Genomic DNA, 19,541 nt, shown 5'->3' on the forward strand with positions numbered 1-19,541 from the left:
ACTGCAGCCTTGCCAGCGTGCCTGCAGCCCTTCTGAGATCCCTCGGAGCCTGGGAGGGTTTCTGCTGCCCTGGGCAGCAGCTCGGTCCACCCAGGGGTGGCCGTGTTCCCTTGGCTGAGCCAAGACAGGAGCAGTGATGTGATCCCACCCAGGATCACTCCCGAGACATGAGGTTTCCTTCTTCGTGATCCCGTGCTTGGTCTTAGTGGGTTGTGGACACCAGGAGCTCCTCCCGAGCGTCTCCTTGCCCCGTTGTCCCCAGGCAATGCTGGTCCCACCAGCTGTGAATTTCTGCCGTGTCAGAGACTAGAACATACCTCATACCAGCCCCGAGGTTAAAAGTCAGTAAAATAAGGGTTATTCCTTCCCTTTGTTTTCCAAAGTGTTCTGTGCTCTATTAATTTATGAAACAAATAGATTGTTTTGTTTTGTTTTGTTTTTGTTTGTTTGTTTGTTCAACCAATAAAGCCCTGTGTAGCACGATGTATTTGAGCACTTACAGGTAAATTTTTGTATGGCATACGCTGGAGCGTGCCCTGCATTTAGGGCTGGTGACTAGATTTGTCGATGACTGAGGGTTGCAGAGCTGAGATCGCAGCTCTGAGGCAGGAGCGGCCAGCTGCTGCACTTCAGGAGTGAATTATTCTTACTCCTTTTGCGTTAAATCTGCTCGGAGTTGTGGTGCACTCTGCCTGCACCGGGGGCACTCCTGCTGTTATATTCACACACACTGGAGCGTGCGTTTTTATGACCCAGGAGTTATGTGCCGTAACTACTCAATCCAAATTACAGCTTTTTTACAGAGTGTTGAAAATCAGGCTCTCAAAATCCTGGAAAAAATGCTAACTGTTGGCAAAAGATCTGAGTTCTCCAGCTGAACTTGAACGCGTGCAGTTGTTTAACCCAGCCTTCCTTTAACATATACAGCTGTGGTGTTTCTTTCTTTTCAGCAGCTTCCCGAGCCGTTTGCTCAAGCTTTTTGTTTTTTCCTCCCATTGCTTATCATGCCTCTAGACTAAGGGTAAAGAAGAGGTTTTTGAGTTCCAGAGCTTTGCATTCCTTGCTGAGCCGTGCCTGTGTTTGCATGCAAAGCCATCGCCTCCCCTCCAACTATTTTAATCATTTCAGAAAGGGTGGGTCATCAGGCATTTGGCAGCGGGCTCCTTTTATATAGCCGAGGTGGAGTCAGCCAATGACCTGCAAGCCTGGAAAATTTTGCAGGGCAGTTTCACTGGACAGCTTTGCAGAGCTGTGCCATTTGAATTTCAGCACAGACCTCCGCACACTGTGCTCTCCATTTCTGGCGTGTCTCCCAGCACAGAGTTTAGCTGAGGCTCGGGTTTAGTTTTCCCTCCTCTCTCTCCCTGCAGTGACAGCGTCCCCGGGCTGTGCTAGCCGAGCGATCATGGAGGATACTACTTTGCAGATCATCGAACCACCAACCGCTTCCGAGGCCTCGGAGGAGCAAACGCCCGAAGAACCCATCAAATCAGACCAGATCAACGGCGTGATGGTGCTGACCCTTCTGGACAAGATCATCGGGGCAGTGGATCAGATCCAGCTGACCCAAACCCAGTTGGAGGAGAGACAGCAAGAGATGGATAGCGCAGTGACCAGCATCCAAGGAGAGCTAACCAAGCTGACGAAGGCGCACACCACCACCAGTAACACCGTGAACAAGATGCTGGAAAAAGTGCGCAAGGTGAGCGTCAACGTGAAGACGGTTCGGCAGAACCTGGAGAAGCAAGCTGGGCAGATAAAGAAGCTGGAGGCCAACGAAGCGGAGCTCTTGAAACGCAGGAATTTCAAAGTCATGATCTACCAGGTAAGGAGCTATTCCGTGACTTCTGTATGTTCTGGCAGTGGGTGTTTTCATTCCCGATGGCTCTGACACACTGCACGGTCCACTACTCGCCCCAGTTCCCCTGACTGGCTGCTGTTCCAAAGGGAGGTGGGTCTGAAATAGCTCCCATTCATGTTTCAGTGCCGTCTGTGTGTCCTAAGACAGAGTTGCTGCATTTAACAGGAATTTTAATGAAAGCAGCGAGAACGGCCCTAAGCACTTCTTGCAAGGGACTAGGAGTATCAAAATAACCCGATTTGCTGCTTAACTGAAAAAACAAACAAAGAGACAAAAAAAAAAAGCAGGAATGCACTGGTTTCGGGGGGGGTCTGTGGTAAATCTGTCCACTAACGTCTTTTCTACTGAGGGGCACCATGTGTAGTGCTACGTGGAGAGCGGTAATATTTCAGATTTGGGACATGCATTTCATAACAACAAGACAGAGTAACCCCGGCACCGGGGTTAATCTCGCTGGCTAGGACAGAGCCATTAGAGAAAATACAGAACAATTGCATGAGCTCATTAGTTCTTGGGTCTGCCTTTGCCATTGTGTTTGAACTATTTCCATGTTCTCGTTACTGTAACCTGCACATCTGGAGTCCCCTTATTGTCTAATTACTGTAACAGCTTTAATTTGCTTCATGTTCATCCCCCGTGTTAAGGGTTGGGTTTTTCCTTTAATATTAAACAAGAGGAGAAGGAGGAATATGTTTCTCTCCTTTCCTGTTTGAAGTTAGTCATCCTTGTCAGAGCAAATTCTCGTATTGGTCATGAAAGAAAAGTGAGTGAAATAGTTAATGGTTCAGCTAGAAGCCTCGGGGTTAGTACTAGACAGCGACAGGGACAAATAGAGAAGTGTCTGGTGCTGATCCCGGGAAGAGAGAGAAGAAAACCAGAAAAAAAAAATGGAAAACATTTCTCACTACAGTGTTTGAAGGGAGAGCTGATCATAATAGGCTCAGGAATCTAACAAGTGTGGGGCCTGTGTAACTCGCTGAATCAGAGCTTAAGCATTTGTAGTTTTATCGTGCCTGAAAGGCTGAAACACGCGAGCATATTCAGATCCTGCGGGCAACCTAACCAGCTTTATAGCTGCATTTATTGCAAGCTCTTTAAAGGCTTTCTTGGGAAGACCGACCTAACCGTGGAAAAATATGATAGAACTCTAAATGTCCTGCAGAAGCCACAAACGTTACAAAATGAGAAGAGTGAAGGGAATTGTTTAAACAAAACATTCCTTGTGGTTATGGAAATAGGTAGGAAGTTGGCAAGCTCCTGGGTCCTTTGGAAGCATCCTAAATATTGGCAGATCGTCATTTTGTGAGCTGTTCATTTTGGTTTGGAGTTGCTCATCAATGTAGAGTAAAATTTGTCTTCGAATTTAAAAAAACAAAAAAACAAAAAACAGCTTCTAAAGGAAACCAGGGGCAAAACTGACACTGATGCAATGAGGCCAGAACAACTTCTGAGGGAATCAGTTGAGGGGGAACTGCAGCAGGGATTTTATAATAAAATCCACGATGGGTTTTTGATGTGTGAATACTAGAAAGAGCTAGGCAATAAGAATATTAATGTGACTGAGTAACAAATGCCGTTATCTAGAGTACTCTTGTGCTGTGTTGCTGTGACAAAGGCAGACCCATGCACCGAGTATTTTGATTGCAGGATTAGGACCACAGGGAATCCCTTCAGCAACTGTGATGTGTTCTTGCAGTCCTCTGCAGTGTAACCACTGCTCTCTGCATACAACAGAAACACAGAATTTAGGAAAATATTCCTAAACTACATCAGTCTACAGCCTGTCTCAGAGCTACGATGATTATTTCTCATATAGAAAACTGATTTATTTTTCATAGCTGCATTAATCTGTAGATTGAACTCCATAAAAAGGTCACTACGAGATTTTCATTGTACGGAAACCCAGACGGTGTGGCTCAGTGTAAGGAAAAATCATCTGTTGGATGTAAGAGTCGCTCTTACTGGTGGAAACCTTCTATTCTATGGAAGTTAAACATTTGGGGGGATTTGGGAAGTTTTGTTTTAGGCTTTGGGGAGATTTATCCTACCTTGTTTTTTCCTGGGACAACAGCGTTTGTAGAGTTTGCATCTTACTGTGGTTATGGAGATGCCAATCTTCAGAAATTTCTAACACAGGCTGACTGGGAATTGCAGGGATTTGCCAAAACAACAGGTTACAATTTTGTGTATTGATTTATTCATCTGTACATTTTATTACTGCCAGTAATTCTAGGCATATCAATGACAAGAGTGGTACTTTGTCTGGAATTATGCAGAACAGATTATTCTAGTGCATTTAAATAGCAAAACTCGACAAGGATAGACGTGGTAGTTTTTGTGTATACATCGTAGAGGCATTTCTCAAACCAAGGATGACGTTGTGCTGCTTTACTGATATCAGACGATGCTGTTTGTTGCAAGAAGCCTTACTGATTATGCCCAGATTACCCATTTACTAATATCCCCCTGTGTTTCAGTCTTAATAATGAAATATTTGCAGTGTATTAACAGTATTATAAAACCAACACTTTGCAGTGGGCTCCACCCTGGGGGTTTAAATGTGGAAATTGCATTTTTTCCTTAACCATGTCTATCATAAAAACAAAGAAACTGCCAAAGTACAAAATAACTTTTGTCTAATTCAGCGTTTCGCTTCTTAAGATCCAACCACCTTTCAAAGTTCAAATTATATAGTCTCCTGGTAATTTAATTAGTTCTGTCATGGGGAACAACGTTATTACTACTTTCTAACTCAGAAAAAAATGTCTTTGGAAAGCTGTGATTAACTTCCCTGCGTAATTGCATTGTCAGTTGCTGTGGATAAAAATGCAAAGATTTATTAGTCTTCTCTTTCGGACAACGAGACAAACTCGAGACACCAGATATTACATAAAAACAGCGACGGCTATTTTCAAGCAAGGTGGCTGAGCAGAACAGTCGTCATGCTCTAAACAGATCTAATATTGCACAATTCTAAGGTCTGAAGAAATAAAAGGTGTTACAGACAAATCAGCTCTTTCCAGGTTATAGATTTTTGGTTCTTCTCTCAGCGATGAATGCTGAGTCTCCAGCAGCTATGGAAGGGACTATTTCAGGAGTGCAAATAAGACCTTTTGGCACCTTGAGAGAAGAGGTCAAACTGTATGCAAGTGTTAGATTTTGCTAGCTGTTAGCTTAGGAAGAAGTGAAAATCAAATTGTGTTTGGCTTGACCTGTGGAGATGAGCCTAAAGCGCGTCTGCGTTCGTTTCAGACTTTGGGGCAAAAAGTACAGTACTGAAAATCCCATCCGCGGGGGCCTGCTAAGGCCTTAAACAGAATGTTTAATGCCAGGCATTAAACAGAACGGTTACAGACATCGCCTGCAGCGACAGATGGAGGCACACTCGCCTTTGCCCGTTTTCTGAAATGCACTCTGGCCTGGTTTTGTCAGGGGCTGCTCTGATCTCTGCCGAGGTAAGACTTTTCCTACGGACTTATCTTGGGCAATTAGATCCTTGAGAATGAAACTGGGAAAAAAAAAAAAAAAAAACAACAAAACTCCTCCAAGTTGCCACATCTTCTGGTTCTGAAAATGAGGCTACTGAAAAAAGGTGACAACACTCATGTAAACAGAAGTTCAGCATTCTTATCAGGATCAGGACTTTCCTTCCTAAAACGTTTGCTGTCGGATGACTGCGTGTGTTTGTTAGCAGCACGTACAGAGCTCCTCAGGACTCCTTTTGTGCCTCCTGTCCCAGGCTCCTGCCTTGCAGAGAAATTGGGACACCAAAGTATCAAATCCGGTTAGAGTGGCTGCTAATGAAAACAAAACGGAGTGACTTCATCCCAAATATCCTGGGTTTAGACAGAAGAAACTGGGCTGGTTACTGCAGTTCACAGTGAAATAATGGGAGCCTAAGGCACAAAGCCGTGCGCTCAGGCCAGGCTGTGCCTCATTCATCTGACGAGCAGCACGTGTCAGCAGTTATGTAAGCACGGGATTTTTCCTCCAAATGTTTTTTTTTTTTGACAATTAAACCTATTCCTGTAAATGTCGAGGGCCTGCTTTTCTTACAGCCAGACGTCTGACTGCTTGCAGCCCTCGGCACACGCATTAGGTGTTGAGTTTCTGAAATGTGCCGGTCCTTTATTTTGAGGCTTATGTGGGAGCTGAGCTCTAGGGAGAGTCTGGCTCCTGATGTACAGCTTCGTTTATATGAAATAGAAATTCCTGATGGTTTCGCAGGGTCGGAAGCTCCTGCAGGACTTCTCTGCTCATTGTTTGAACCCAGCAGCTCCTCGGAGCCCCGCAAGGAGCAGAGTTTCCCGGGGAAGGGCCGGGTGGTTGCTGCAGCAGGGCCGAAAGTGACCGCCGGCGGCACAATGAGCAGGGTAGGTAGGGCTGCACGGGGAGGTATAAATAGCACAGCTTGGCTTTTTGTGCCTCCTGTGGGCCTTATACGGACGGCAGCAGTAGGATCCCAGGGAGGAGGGATGAATTTCAAACCCACGCCTTGCTGTGGAGGATTCGGAAGCCAGATCTGAGCTTTTTGGGGGCTGCGATCCCCAAAGCAGAGCGTGGGGCTTGGGGTTTGGTGAGGAGAGCCACGGCAGCACAGGCAGCTCCTGCCTCTGCAGCAGCTGCACCCAACTTCCCCGGGGCTGCTGCTTTTCTCCCCATCCTCAGCAGCATTTCGGCTACCCCCAGCCACGGTTTTGTTTCAAATTAGTTGTTCCGAAATGAAAGCTGTATGAGGCTAAGGACAGCAGACAGTTTGTGATAACTGGAGCAATTTGCCGTCCCAAATAACAGCCCGTGTGCCTGACAGAGCTTGGATTCAGTGCAGTTTGCCCAACTACCGGCATCTTTGCTGTGCGAATATCAGCCCAGAAAGCTGTTGTATCTTCACTTTTGTTCTGCTTTTGCCCACGAAAGCAGCAAAATGAGAGGTGAAAAAATGCCAGCCCACGGGAAGGGGGGAAATATTGTTCCAGTCATTTCCTCTGGGCTGCAGCCCCGAATTCAGCTGTGTTCTCTCTCCACGGTAAGGGCACCGTGTTGGCATCCTGATGGGCAACGATGCCTGCATATTCTCTGTGTGTTGCTGAATTATAAGAGTCCCAAGATAATAGTTCAGAGGAGACTGTGCCTCTGAAGGATTTCAGGATGTTAATGGCTCTCATTTCCAGGGTTCTCCTCAGTGCAAATTGTCATTCTTTCTACCAAAAGACAGCTCTGGATCATGGGTTCCCCTGTTGCAGCTCGGAATCAACCTCATTAATATTTCATCATTCAGGTATTATTTATAAGCAGCTAGTGCCAGGGCTGTTTGTTTTGCTGAAACCTTTTCAGCACTACAGTCACACATTGAGCTGTGCAGCAATAAATCATCTCAGAGCAAAGGGCCAGAGGTTTCTCAGCCAGTTGAGATAGGGTTAGATTTGATTTTCAGTGGCTCATAAAAATAAAACCAAAGGTAATGTTCCTTCTAATCACATATTCCTCTCGCAGGCGTCTCTTGTGCCTTCCAGCAGTGGATCTGAGCATTTGTCACCGTGTCTGTGATGCCAACAGGGCCACTGCACTCAGCAGAATAACCCAGAGCAGAATTTGCCCGCAGTGCTCACTGGGCAAGGTGGCCGGTGTGCTCATTTCCAGTGAGATCGCGGTTCATTTTCCCAGTCGTAAGCTAGATGAGAGCGTTTAGCAGACACAAATCAACCCATCGAGGCCACGTGTAACCCAGTTTGCAGGTCTGGGATTAGAAGTCAAAAGGGTTCAAGAAGCTGGCCTGTGCTCAGCCTGCGCCACCTCCCTGGAAGGGAGTCCGACCAGCGGGTGGTGGAGGCTGCTTGGTGCAACGGGCCCTGCAGGACACTGGAAGGGATGCGAGCATCATGCACGAAGCAGTGTTCCCGCATATTATCTCCGTTTCTCCCATTTTAGTTGCTCTCATGCTTTGGAGTAAGCACGACGTGCTAGTTGGCAGGCTTCCCCTGCGTCCTCCAGCATTACTCACAGACAGGCTCTGAGCTGCTCGCGGCTGAGTCAGAGCGCGCTCGCTCCAGCCCAGCTCCAGGCAGGGCACGCTCCTTTCTGCAGGGCTCTGCGGGTGCAAGGAGCGAGAGGCTAAGCTCCAACAGAGCCATTTTTCCAAAAAGCTCATTGGGGGTTTTTCCTGCCTCTTCATGGAAGCTGCTTCTTGCTCTGCTGCACTGTCCAGAAGCACAAAATGCTGTTTGTAACCAAGCAGTGAGTAGAGATGGATGCAGTTTCCACTCTGATGCGTCTGTGACCGGCGTAAAGCATGGTACTGCCTCCTAGGCTTTGAGGCAACACGCTCAGCCTTCTTTTTCCTGTTTAGGATAACGTTGTCCTCTTAGTTCTGGAAGATTTTCTACAAGTTATGAAGTATCTGAGGAATCCTGCCCAGCGCTGTCCGGCTGTGAGATAAGACAAAGACCAGAGACAAAGATGCTCCGTGTCAGTTAGGGAAAATCAGATATTTGGAACAAAAAGTCTCAGGATGTTTAGTCTGTACCTGGCACGTGAGGATGCAAATGTCAGTATCAGCACCGATCCATCTGCCTATCATCTGCAAGGCAAGCCCCATCTTTATTGGTTTGCTGTTCAGAAATAGGTCTGGAGTTATTAATCAGCTGGGACAGGTTTATCCGGGAGGAGCCAGTTGTGCAAACAGACTGATAATAGAATCAAAACGTTTTTCTTCTGACAGGGAGGAAAAAAAAAAAGCCTTTTCTCTCCGCAGTCTATTTATTTGGCTGTTTCCTACAGACCTGCCTTTCTTCTGACTCACTGTTAGGCAAAAGCATTTTTTCCAAACACAGCCTCCTTCGCAGCGAGGACTCCCTGCACCGTTCCTCCCTGGCTCTTCACCATCAAGTTTGAGCTTGCTCCAGCGCCTGTACCAAGCTGCTCGCTCTCACCAGCTAATGAAGAAGATACGGCCTTTTAAGAGATAACTTCTAGGACACAGCGTAACTAGAGATGCTCGCTCGAAAATGGTGCCAGAAAGATTGCACAATGCCCAGAATTACAGAGGGTAGAACGGCTTCTGCCAGTCAGGGGGATGCTGCTTGAGAAGGAACTAGTTTGTCCCTTTAACACTTATCTAATCTCAACCTATTTTGCTGTTTCCCCTCATATTTTAGAGCTTTTCCTTGGTCTCAGCAGCATCGTTCTGGTAACTTCTCACTGCAGCGCTCAGTTGTCTTCTTGCAAAGGATTCAAAGCTTCTCTTTTTCTGGACCTCTTGCGACACTATTGGAGATAAAATCCATCCGACTTTTGGAACGTAAGAGTCAAAGCCAAGCTCGTTGCATTTTGGAGGGGTTTATTTCACATGCCAGCTGCTCCCAGGGCTGCTGAGTTGCCACCCGCTGTCCCCAGGATGTGCTTAGCAAACGAGAGAGGTTCCGATGTTGCGGGGAGCGTGTTTGCTGCGTCGCTGAGCGGAGCTGGCTGAGCTGCTGGGCATTGTCCAGTTGGTTCAGGGCATTGTCAGTGCTCTGACAAAGCCGGGTGGATGATTCTGGAAGCACACACGGCTTTTTCCATCTCTCCAGCCCGTGTGTTTGAGTTAACAACTACAGGCTTTTACAGCCTCTGTCTTTTCAGAATCTCACACATCGAAACACACTCTGGTTTCGGCTACACCCCAACAAAGTGGGGATGTCGCCAGCATAACTTACCTCAAACCACTCTAAACAGCAGTGTGAAAAAAGACCAGAATCTGACCTGAAAGCAGCATTTAATCACACAATTCGTGCGAAATCACAGCAGGGATTCTGTGTTTCCTAGGGCTTGTTGTGAGGTAGAGAAAGATACTCTTCTCATAAATCTTTGCTGACTGTCTTTTCTGTCACATTTTGCTGCCTGCCTTCTCCCTTTGCTAAATCCCGCCGTGTCTTTCCTTTCTGCCTGCGCTTACACTAACGGGGTTACGTTTGTTGGCAATATTCCTAACCAGATTGGCCAGCGGGGAGACAGTAAGTTTTTCCACTGTGGTTCCTTTCCACCGGCCATTGAAATGCCGTTTTCCTCACCTCAGCCCGCGAAGATGCAGAGCGTGCCCTGCGAGCCTGCGCCAGGGACTGCCCTCTGAGCCCTCTCCAGGAACTCTTCCCTCCGCCCGCGCTGCCCAAAGTGCCGTGGCCCAACCCAGCAGAAGACATGGGAGGAGGCAGCAGTCTTAGGGCCTCGGAGGAGAACCCCTGAAGATTGTTTTGAACCTCTCCTGAACCTCTGCAAGCTGCTAATTCCAGCGCTTTCGCCTTCCCCGCCTAGCTGAGGCTGCTGCAAGCCCGTAGACCCGCAAGGCTGATCCTTGCAGCTGCCAGAAGTGCCTCTGCTTGTCGACTAATCCGCTCGCTGTTCGCTGCATGCTGCTGCCAGTGTTAGGACGGGAGCTGAGGAGCTGTCGTTTTCTCTCAGGCATTACAGGACTTCTCTCATGCTACCTCTGCCGTCAGGGAGGGAGGCACTGCCGGACGGCTTGCACAGAGGACTGGCAGCCAGGTGCTGTTGGCCCCGTTAGTCGTGCAGGGGCTGGGCAAATCCTTCCCGTTTTCTGAGCCTTGGTTTCTCCCTCTGAAATCCAGACCTGATCATACCGACCTCCTCAGACTCGCCGTAAGGTTTTTTATGGGTGTTTGTGAAATGGTTTGGAGTCGGCTGGTGGTGGTGCAGTGCCCTGCTGTGCTTCTTTTTGTTGTGTGGCTGCTGGAGAGAACATCTCAACATCCAGCTGCCTGCACTGGGGGTGAAATGTTGTGTTTCTCACTGTTGTGTGACACACCGTCCTCTCAGAGGGCTGTATTGTACGGCCACTGCGTTCTAGGGAAAAGGACCAGAAAGGGAGCCAGGCAAAGGTGAACTCAGCGCAGCAATCTGGGGATCTGGCAGAAGCTGCCAGGGAAAACTTTTCCTTTTCAAGACAAGATATCTAAACTGAGAAGCAAACAAAACCCCGCAGTTATCGTTAGTGATACAACAGGAGTCTGAACGCAATTGTCTCCCACGTAAAAGCCTTTACCAGCAAGGTGCCGAAAGAAGAAAGCCCAGCCTTCCTCTCTTCCACGCAGGGCATCTTTAGGTCCCCGAGCTCTCCTAGGTGGCCATCAGGCATTGCTGATACGCAGCAATACCCGAATCCCCCTTCCCTGGATGCTGGTGGCAGGTCAGCCCAGCAGAGCATCCTCAGAGGAAGCAGGTCGCGCGGCTGTGGGAGCGCACAACTTGTCCTTCTCTGGCAGGGCTCAGCCTGACCTGGAAGCCTGCCTTCTGCCCAGATGCTTGTAATTCCTCCCGCAGCCTCCCCCGGGCCACAGCTTGTCTGCCCTGCCCTGGGTGGGCAGGGGAAGGGCGCAGGGGGTGCAGAAAGCCCAGGCTCAGCCACCGCCAGCCAGGATCGGCCCCTTTTGGTCACAGGAGGATGGGGGGGATGCGAGCGGGTCGTGTTCTGCATGTTCCAGCTGCATGTCGACCAAACCCAACCCCGTGTGCTCTTGCAGTTGTGTAAAAATAGCTGAGCGAAATGAGTTGCAGATGTGATTAGCATGCGCGTGTGAAAAATGCCTCAGTCCTTCCATTAAACCTCCAAACTGGAGATCGGACCGGCTGGGAGTGCTGGGGCTCTTTTTTTTTTATTATTTTTTTACATGCTGATAAAACGAGCCTCTATCCAACAGCAATCCAGGGGCCCTTCAGGAGCTTCGGGAGCATTCCCCAGGTCTGCTGGCGATTCCGCAGCCCTTCAGGAGCTCTGCAGGGCTGGGAATACAGCTCAGCTTTGTGTCTCATTGCCCCGCGGGTGACAAGGGCAGTGTTTACTTGTGTTGTGGCAACCAGGAGGAATGTGCAGGGCCCGAACGGCCCGGCGGCTGACTCACTGCGAGGGAACTCGGGGCTCCAAAACCGAGTCAGATAAAAAAGCCCACTTAGCGGAGCAGAGCGGAGATCGAGCAGCTTTGAACTGCTTGAAGCAGAACCAACACGGAGCGCTGCAGCCCCCTGCCAGCTGGCAGCCAGCTGGGGTCGGTGCACGAGCCCCTCCTGGGTGCCCCCGGGTCTCCAGGCGGGCAGGCTGCCGGTCCCACGGGCTGTGCAAGCGGGCAGGGAGCGTCCCGAAGCGAGCTGCTTCCCCGGGGAGCTCCGTGCCAAAGGGACAGTGCGGCCACACATCAGATTCAGGGTGGCAGGCTGTAAAAGGGGGCAAGTAAAGTGGAACGGGTAAACCGGAGCCGGAGCTGAACCTTTCCATGGAGCACGTCGGGTTGGAAGGAGCTCGGTGCTCGGTTCAGCACATGCACAGGCGCACGGTGCTGGGCGTACCCGTGCTGCGTGCACAGAGCGGGAAGATTTCTGTTGTCTCGGGAGAAAAATCTGCTGCGAAATCTTGTTTACCCGCTGTCCTTGTGCCAGCTGGCCTCAGGCTGCCTCAGAGACCAGGGTTGGTTTGCATCTGGCGATGGGGAGGGGGCGTTCGAACACCCCACCACGCAGGGATGCCAAGAGCCAGGGCTTTGGGCTCGCCCACTTCAAGGGTCAGCGTTTTCCCAGTAAAAATAGAGCGGTTGGAATGCCTGCTGTTAAAAATGTGGCTCGTCTGGATGGGTCATGAGCGCAGCAAAGCGCACGCAGCACAGAGCCTTGCCCTGAGCAGGGATTTGCGTGGCAGCCACCCATGGACCCGGGATGGTTCCTGATTGTTCCTGCAGATCCCCATTGTCCCTCGCTGCTGTCATGGCGTGGAGCAGGGGGATGCCGAGTCGGGAAAGCGACCCAAACGAAACGCTGCTGAGAATCCAGCAGCTGTCCTCCAGCTGGTTATCTACCACTAGGAACATGGTCAGGCTGAAGAAGAGAAAGGGGAAGAAATGTAGGAATTGTACCAGAAATCATAAAAAAGAGAGGTGCTGTCCCTAGCCTTCAAGCTGGCCTGAAGGCCCTGCAGTGGGCACGGTGCCCCCTGGCCACCCTGGCTTCATTTTCAGGCCCTGCTGGAAAGGGAACGGGGGAGAATTGCAAAGGGTTCCCCAAACACAGCTGGAGGTGAGCTCTAGGAAACGGCCCGGGGTTGGGGTTGGGGTGTGGGATCCTCCTTACGGAGAGAGTTGTGCGGAGACTGAGCAGGAGGGTGCCCCGAGAGAGGTGCGGAGGCTGAGTCCGCAGCGCCTCTGGGCTGTAAATGGGTACGGTCTGGGGGAATTAAGGTCAAATTAGGGAATCAAGCAGCTGCTCTTCTCAGAGTGCAATGGGATGGGCTGCCGAGAGCGGCACCTTCACCCCAGCTCCGGAGCGAGGCTGCCCAGGGGGAACCGCCAAGGCTGTGAGGGGAGCAGCTTGAGGTGGGTGTTCGGAGGGACATCACAGCTGCCTCTGCAACCCGTCCATCGGAAAAATTCAGTGAGAAGACAAAATTGGATGGTCCCAACACCAAGGAAGGCGGTTATCTTACGTGGCAGGCGTGGGGGCTTTGTGCTGCTGTTTCTTTTTGGACGCACATGCTCTGGAGCTAACAAGGGGCCGATAGGCATCGCAGCGCGCAGGATATGGCCCATTTCCAGTGACAGTCGTGCCAGGGGGAGCAGGGGATGCCTTTGTTCTGGCTCATTGTGTTGACACGGAGGGAAGGAAGTGCTGGAGTTCCTGATGTTCTTGGCTCCGTGGGGCCAGGGGCTGCGCGAGTCTCGGGGATTGCTCCAGCAGGTGTTGTTGTGGAGGACGTGGTCCCTGCTTCCTAGCGGTGGGAATTTACTCCGGCCTGACCCGGCTCTCTGGAGAGCATGGGCATTGTTTTCTCCTGGAGCGGCGAACCAAATGGAGAAAACACATGTTGGCTGCGTCACCTTAACCTCCAGAAAGCAGCTGAGACCTGAGCCGAGGTTTCGGGGGGTGAAGAGCCTTGTCCACTGCAGCTTTCTGTTCAAATCAAATCCAGGAACGGGACCCCAGGCGTCGCACTCTGACCACGGACACTGCGACCCCGCTCGCCTTCGCTGAGCCAGCTGCTCCGTGGCACTGACTTGTCACCGTTCACACACTTGTCCTCAGATCCCCTCTCATTTCTAGACCTGCTTGCCCAAGGAGCAGCGCTGTTCTTGGGGGAAGAATGAGAAAACAACCGAAAACATCCGACGTTCGCATTCCATCGGCGTGGCGTGCGAACACGCTGTCCCTTCTGGCACCGCACGAGGGGTCGCGACGTCCCCAGCCACCGCGGGCCCGCCGGGCTGGCGCAGAGACAGCACTGAAGAAACCTGCACAGAAACAGGTCTGGGACCTGTCCCCTGGGGCTGTTTTGATGTGTGATGACCGGCATGTCCTGGCCCTTGACATCCGCGTGGCTCGTTGGCTTGCAGTGCAGTGGCCACAGCCGGTGTTGTGCTGGGCCCCCTGTCCCCTCCAGAGCCGAGTGGCACCCGGGCGTCCTGCTTTCCCGTTGTCTTCTCCAGCTCTCAATCCATCAGAGTCCTCTCCAGATCTCAGCCCCGCTGAGTTTTCTCCCGATCTCAACCCCGCCGACTCCTCTCCGTGCACGCTGGGGGTGAGGGCAGGCCGTGCCTCCTTGCTGCTGGCTTTCTGGCAGCGCTCGGCTCACTGCTCCCCGCCTGGCCCTCCCAGCTCCGTAGGTTAAAACAACTCGGGCAAGAAATTTCTGGGCCGCGGGCTGCAGCCCCGCAGCTGCGAGGCTTTGTACAGTGAGGGGCTATTTCCAGCCTGCGCTGGGAACACCGAGGTGATTCATTGCGGCAGGGCCGCACGCTATGTGCTGCTCGGATGAAAACCAATCCCGCCCCAGACCTGTGCCCCTCTCCTGGCCCGAGTGCCTCTCCTGGGCACACGCTTGTCCTCTGCCACGGGGATCACAGACTTGGCTGACCCAGGGGAGCGGAGAAGCTGAATGAATTTGCCTCCTGTCCCCAGCAGAGACCGCGTAACCCCGCTGTGCCTCAGGACCCGTTGCTTCTGCCTCCGTTGGATCCAGGCTCAGACAGAGCCCCGGCCGACCTCCCCAGCGCTGAAATGGGAAAAACAGGGCTGCAGGCTCCGTCCCGGGGGATGGCCCAGCCCCACATCTGGATCCCTGCAGGCCTTGGGAAAGGCTGAGCGCAGACCCAGGGGTCGAGGCCAGGCTGGGCGACGTGCCCGGGTGCCCGGGGCTGGATTGTGCTGCCACCTGCAGCCCAGCACTGCACTGGGGTGGGCACTGGGAGAACTGGGAGGAGAAGATGAGCTGTGGGAAGGGTTTGGGTTGATGGGGAGGGGAAGGCGCAGGGGAGCACAACGTGGCAGAGGGGCTGAGGATGCTTCAGCAGCTTGTGTAAGAGCTGTGGCTGCAGCCTGTATGCCCACCGGGCAGACACAGCTCACGTCCTTCACCCTGGAGGGGTCCCAGCCAAGAGATCAGGGCTGGAAAGGCAGGAATGAGGCAGGAGCCCTGGGTTTGGGAGCTTTCCGTGACAGCTTCCCAGTGCTTCGATGGCTCCAGCTCCCAGTCTCTGCTCCCATGCACGAGTGTCATTGCTGGGAGCTTCTTAGGTGCACAGCGGAGGTGTGCTGTGCTCCGGCACGCTGAGCTGTGAGCTGCAGGGCTACAAACAATGCCTGGCAGTTCCTTCCAGGCTCCTGCTGCCCGTCTCCGTCCCTCTTTTGCTGCAGGAGCCCTGGGGCGGGGGGGAAGATGCAGCCCCAGAGCCGCAGCAGCAGCAGCAGCATGTGCCTTGCAGGGCAGCTCTGCCCTGCCCTGCCTGCAGGTTTGTGCAGCTTTCGGGGCGAGCAGCCAGGATTCCTGGGCTGTCCCTCTTGCTTCTTGCAAGGGAGAGGGATGGCGTGCAGCGGGAAGGAACTGGGAGGCTCTGGTTTTGCCCTGCTGTTTGTAGGGTTAGGGATTCTCCGTGGCTTGTCCTGCTGCCTCGTCCTCCCCATGTCCCTGTGCTGCGGCGTGGGCCATGGGCAGAGCAGCCTCTGCGTGTGGGGATCCGAGCAGCAGCCAGAGCCTGTTGGACTCAGGGGCTCTGGGACGAGGATGAAGCTGCAGGGACGGGGCTGTGGCAGGGGCAGAGGAGGAAGGGAAACGTCTCCAGTCCCGGTGCTCGCCTGCCTCCTCTCGCCCAGCCGGGGTGAGTGATGGGTTTGGAACCAGCCCAGCGTGCACGGAGAGGTGTACGGGAGCTGGAATACAGCAGAGCCGTAAGATGCAGTGGGACAGAGCTGATCCTCTTTAGAGTCATTTATCAGGTGATGGAGAGGATGAGCCCGGGTCGGAGGCTGCCTGGGTTTGCTCGGCAGTGAGTTGTCGCTGTGCTCGGCAGCACCACGGAGCGCAGCGGGGGCTGGCGAGGCTGGGTGCGTGTCTCACTGGCTCCGCTCTGTGTCTTGCAGGATGAAGTGAAGCTCCCATCGAAGCTGAGCATCAGCAAGTCCCTGAAGGAGGGTGAGAAGCAAGAGAAGGAAGGCGAGGGTGAGGAGGTGCCGGCTGGCGAGGACCACGCGGAGGAGGATCACATCCAGCTCTCCTCGGATGAGGAGGTGGAGATCGAGGAGATTATCGAAGAGTCAAGGGCAGAGCGCATCAAAAGGAGCGGCATGAAGAGAGTGGATGACTTTAAGAAGGCCTTCTCAAAGGAGAAGATGGAGAAGACTAAGCTAAAGACCAAGGAAAACCTGGAGAAGACCCGCCACAACTTGGAGAAGACCCGCCACAACCTGGAGAAGAGGATGAACAAACTGGGCACCAAGATTGTGACTAACGAGAGGAGAGAGAAGATGAAGACCTCTCGGGACAAGCTGCGGAAGTCCTTCACCCCCGACCACACCATCTACGCCAGGTCCAAGACGGCCGTCTACAAAGTGCCGCCCTTCACCTTCCACGTCAAGAAGATACGAGAGGGCGAGGTGGAAGTCAAAGCCACGGAGCTGGTGGAGGTCGGCGGAGAGGAGGGAGAAAACTCGGATCTGATGCGTGGGGAGAGCCCCGAGATGCACACGCTGCTGGAGATCACCGAGGAGTCCGACGCGGTACTGGTGGACAAGAGTGACAGTGAGTAGCACCCGCGGCAGCGCGGAAGGGTTGCGGACGGACGGCTGACCACGGAACCAGTCACCTTCTGAGATCTCTCTGCCCCGGTGCCCCGGGGGAAAGCGTACACCATGCCTCTTTACTACCCCGCAGAGCCGACGCCAATCCCCTGCCTGCTAGGACGAGGTGTATTTTATATTTTAGTTTTAGCACACAGGAACACTAGGAACATGGGACTGTTTTTTGTTTTTTTTTTTTTTTCTTACACACGTCAAATCACCCTCGGAGACCATTCCTGCCACAGGCCTGCGTGAGAGCCTTCCAGCCACCGGCCCTGAAGACGAGCCCTGAGCGACGGGGACCCAGCCCAGCTGGAGAGAGTGCTAAAACCAAGATAATAACGGCTGTACACCTGGAAAACCCAAGTGCCTCTGAGAGCAAAGCCCTGGCGTCAAGAAAGCTTCGTGCCAAGCACCCTGCCCAGCCCACCACACCCCAGCTCCCCCCACCAGGCTGAGCGGCCACCTCTGGGGGCAGCACGGCTCCGTGCTGCAGGAGGGGAGACCCGAGCAAATCCTGGGGGTTTGCAGAGCGAGGGCGAAGCTGTATGAGCCTCGTGGCACGCAGGCGGGTCTGCTCTGCTCTCCCCTCCCGTGGTGGTGCCGGGACAGGCTCACCACGAAGCCCGGCTGCCACCACGTCCCCCAGACCCCTCCTGCCGCTGCTCCCTGCAGCGCTGCCCTCGCAGAGGCAGGGTGGGCGCACGCTCCCGTGCTTGGGGTAATGGGCTGCCTGCCAAAACCCTCCCCGAGGCAGGGAGCACGCAGAGCTGGGGCGATGTACCCCTCTTTTTTGGTGGCAGCAGGCAGCGAGGTGCCTGCTGGCTGGCTGGGGAGAGGGCGAAGGCAGGCGGCGGTGCTGGAGAACCCAGCAGCGGCTGCAATTTGTTGCAAGAAGGCGTTTGGGGTGTGCCGGCGCCTCGCGAGGCACTCGACCATCAGGGAGCAGCCCCGACACCTCGAGGATTTCTCAGCCCCTGCTTCCTCCAGGGGTCCCGGCAGGGCTCAGGCTCATTCCCTCCCCGTTTCCTGCTTCCCCACCGCCGGCTTCGCTCCGTCCCCCGCAGCACGGCAGCGCTCGCATCGCACCCCGCAGCTCCCCCGGGGCTGCCACGCTCCGGCTCTCACGCACGCAGCCAGCACCACGGCATCGCCCCGGCCCCGTAGGAGCCACGGGGAGGGCAGGAGGCCGCTCGCCTTCGGCAGTTTTGCCCCCGGGGAGCTGCGGACACACCGGGGCTGCTCCCGGCAGGCAGGGGAGGGATGTGCGGGGCTGTGCTCAGCACCCCGGGCTCAGCACCTTCCTTCCCGGCCCGCTCCCCCCCTCCCCGTGCAGTGGGGACGGCTGCCGCTGGCCCCACTAAATAGATAAACTTGCTTTTCCTCTCCGCATCGTTTCCCCTCTTCTTGTCCGGTGCCCCCAGCCCCAGGGGGGGGTCCTGCCCTGCTGCCCTGAGGGGACGAGGCGTCTGCCCCGGGAGACCCCCGGGATGCGGGGCTGGGGGGCGGCTGCGGGCAGGGGCCAAGGTGCGTGGGCTGAACAGGGGCTGCGAGGTGAAGGCTCCCCCGTGGCAGTGGGAGCAAAGCAACCGGCTCTGGGCCCTACAGACCAACCGGCTCCTGGTCCTACAGATCAACTGGGTCTCGGTCCTACAAATCAACGGGCTCCCGGTCCTACAAATCCACAGGTTCCCGGTCCTACAAACCAACCAGCTCCAGGCCCTACAACCCAACCGGTTCCGGACCCCACAGACCACCTGGCTCTCAGCCCTACAACCCAACCAGCTCCTGGCCCTACAACCCCCCCGGCTCCCCGTCCCACATCATCCCCATCCCGGGGACCAGGACGGGCAGCCCCGCGTGCCGCTGCTCCCGCTGTGCCCACCACGGGCAGTTCGCCACCACCACACTCCTCTCCCCAAAGCCCCAATTATTGCGTTTTTGGTTATTTTTTCAACACTTTTATTACTTTTTTTTTTAACGCGTGCCCCCCCCCCTCGCCCAGGGGGGCTGCTGCAGCCTCTAACCGCTTCCTCCGGCTGCCTCCCGGCGAGCAGCCCCGCTAATAAAGCTCTTTTCTACGAGCCCCAGCCTCCCGCCTCGCTCTGCGCAACCGGACCGGGGGGCTCCCGTCCCACCGGGGGGCACCGGGCACCCCCCAGGACCACTGAAACCCCCCTGGGAAGCCCTGGCAGGGCAGCCAAGCCTCGTCAAGGCTCGGTTTCCCCCCCCCCCCCAGGCCCCGTGGCTTCGTGGCTTCGTGGCTCCCCCACCCCGGTGCTGCCCCGGTGCCCCGGGCGGGGTCGCTGTGGGCCCCCCCGGGCTCCCCCCCGGTGAGGGCGCGGCCCCTTTAAGAGGCGGCGGCGGCGGCCGCGGGCCGCGCGCTGACGTCACGGCGCTGCCCGGAACTCAGCCGGGTTTCCCGCACGGCCGTTCCCGGCACCCTCCTCTCCCCCCCCCGCTCCTCCCTCCCTTCACCTCCCAGCGCCACCCCGCGGCGGGAGGCGGCGCAGAGCCGGGAACAGCCGCCGCGGGGCAGCCCCCCTCCCCTCCGTGACGTCACCGCGGAGAAGACGGCGCTGATTGGCTCGCCGCC

The 19,541-nt window shown here is 54.3% G+C and overlaps 1 protein-coding gene across 1 annotated transcript; it reads left to right on the plus strand.

Annotated features, from left to right (window-relative positions):
• The first annotated feature begins 1,207 nt into the window (after positions 1–1,207).
• CAVIN1 (caveolae associated protein 1) lies at positions 1,208–19,029 on the plus strand. Its single transcript, XM_082779087.1, has 2 exons — positions 1,208–1,825; positions 16,250–19,029. The coding sequence occupies exons 1-2, from the start codon at positions 1,406–1,408 to the stop codon at positions 16,913–16,915; spliced, it is 1,086 nt and encodes a 361-aa protein (XP_082635213.1). The 5' UTR covers positions 1,208–1,405; the 3' UTR covers positions 16,916–19,029.
• The last annotated feature ends 512 nt before the right edge of the window (positions 19,030–19,541 follow it).

Source organism: Aythya marila (genome assembly GCF_965140915.1).
Source record: "Aythya marila genome assembly, chromosome: 25".
NCBI classification, from domain to species: domain Eukaryota; kingdom Metazoa; phylum Chordata; class Aves; order Anseriformes; family Anatidae; genus Aythya; species Aythya marila.

Coding starts and splice junctions, on each gene's coding strand:
- CAVIN1 (XM_082779087.1), top strand. CDS start 1,406: ATGGAGGATACTACTTTGCAGATCATCGAACCACCAACCGCTTCCGAG. Junction 1,826..16,249: donor TCAAAGTCATGATCTACCAG/GTAAGGAGCTAT, acceptor TGTGTCTTGCAG/GATGAAGTGAAGCTCCCATC.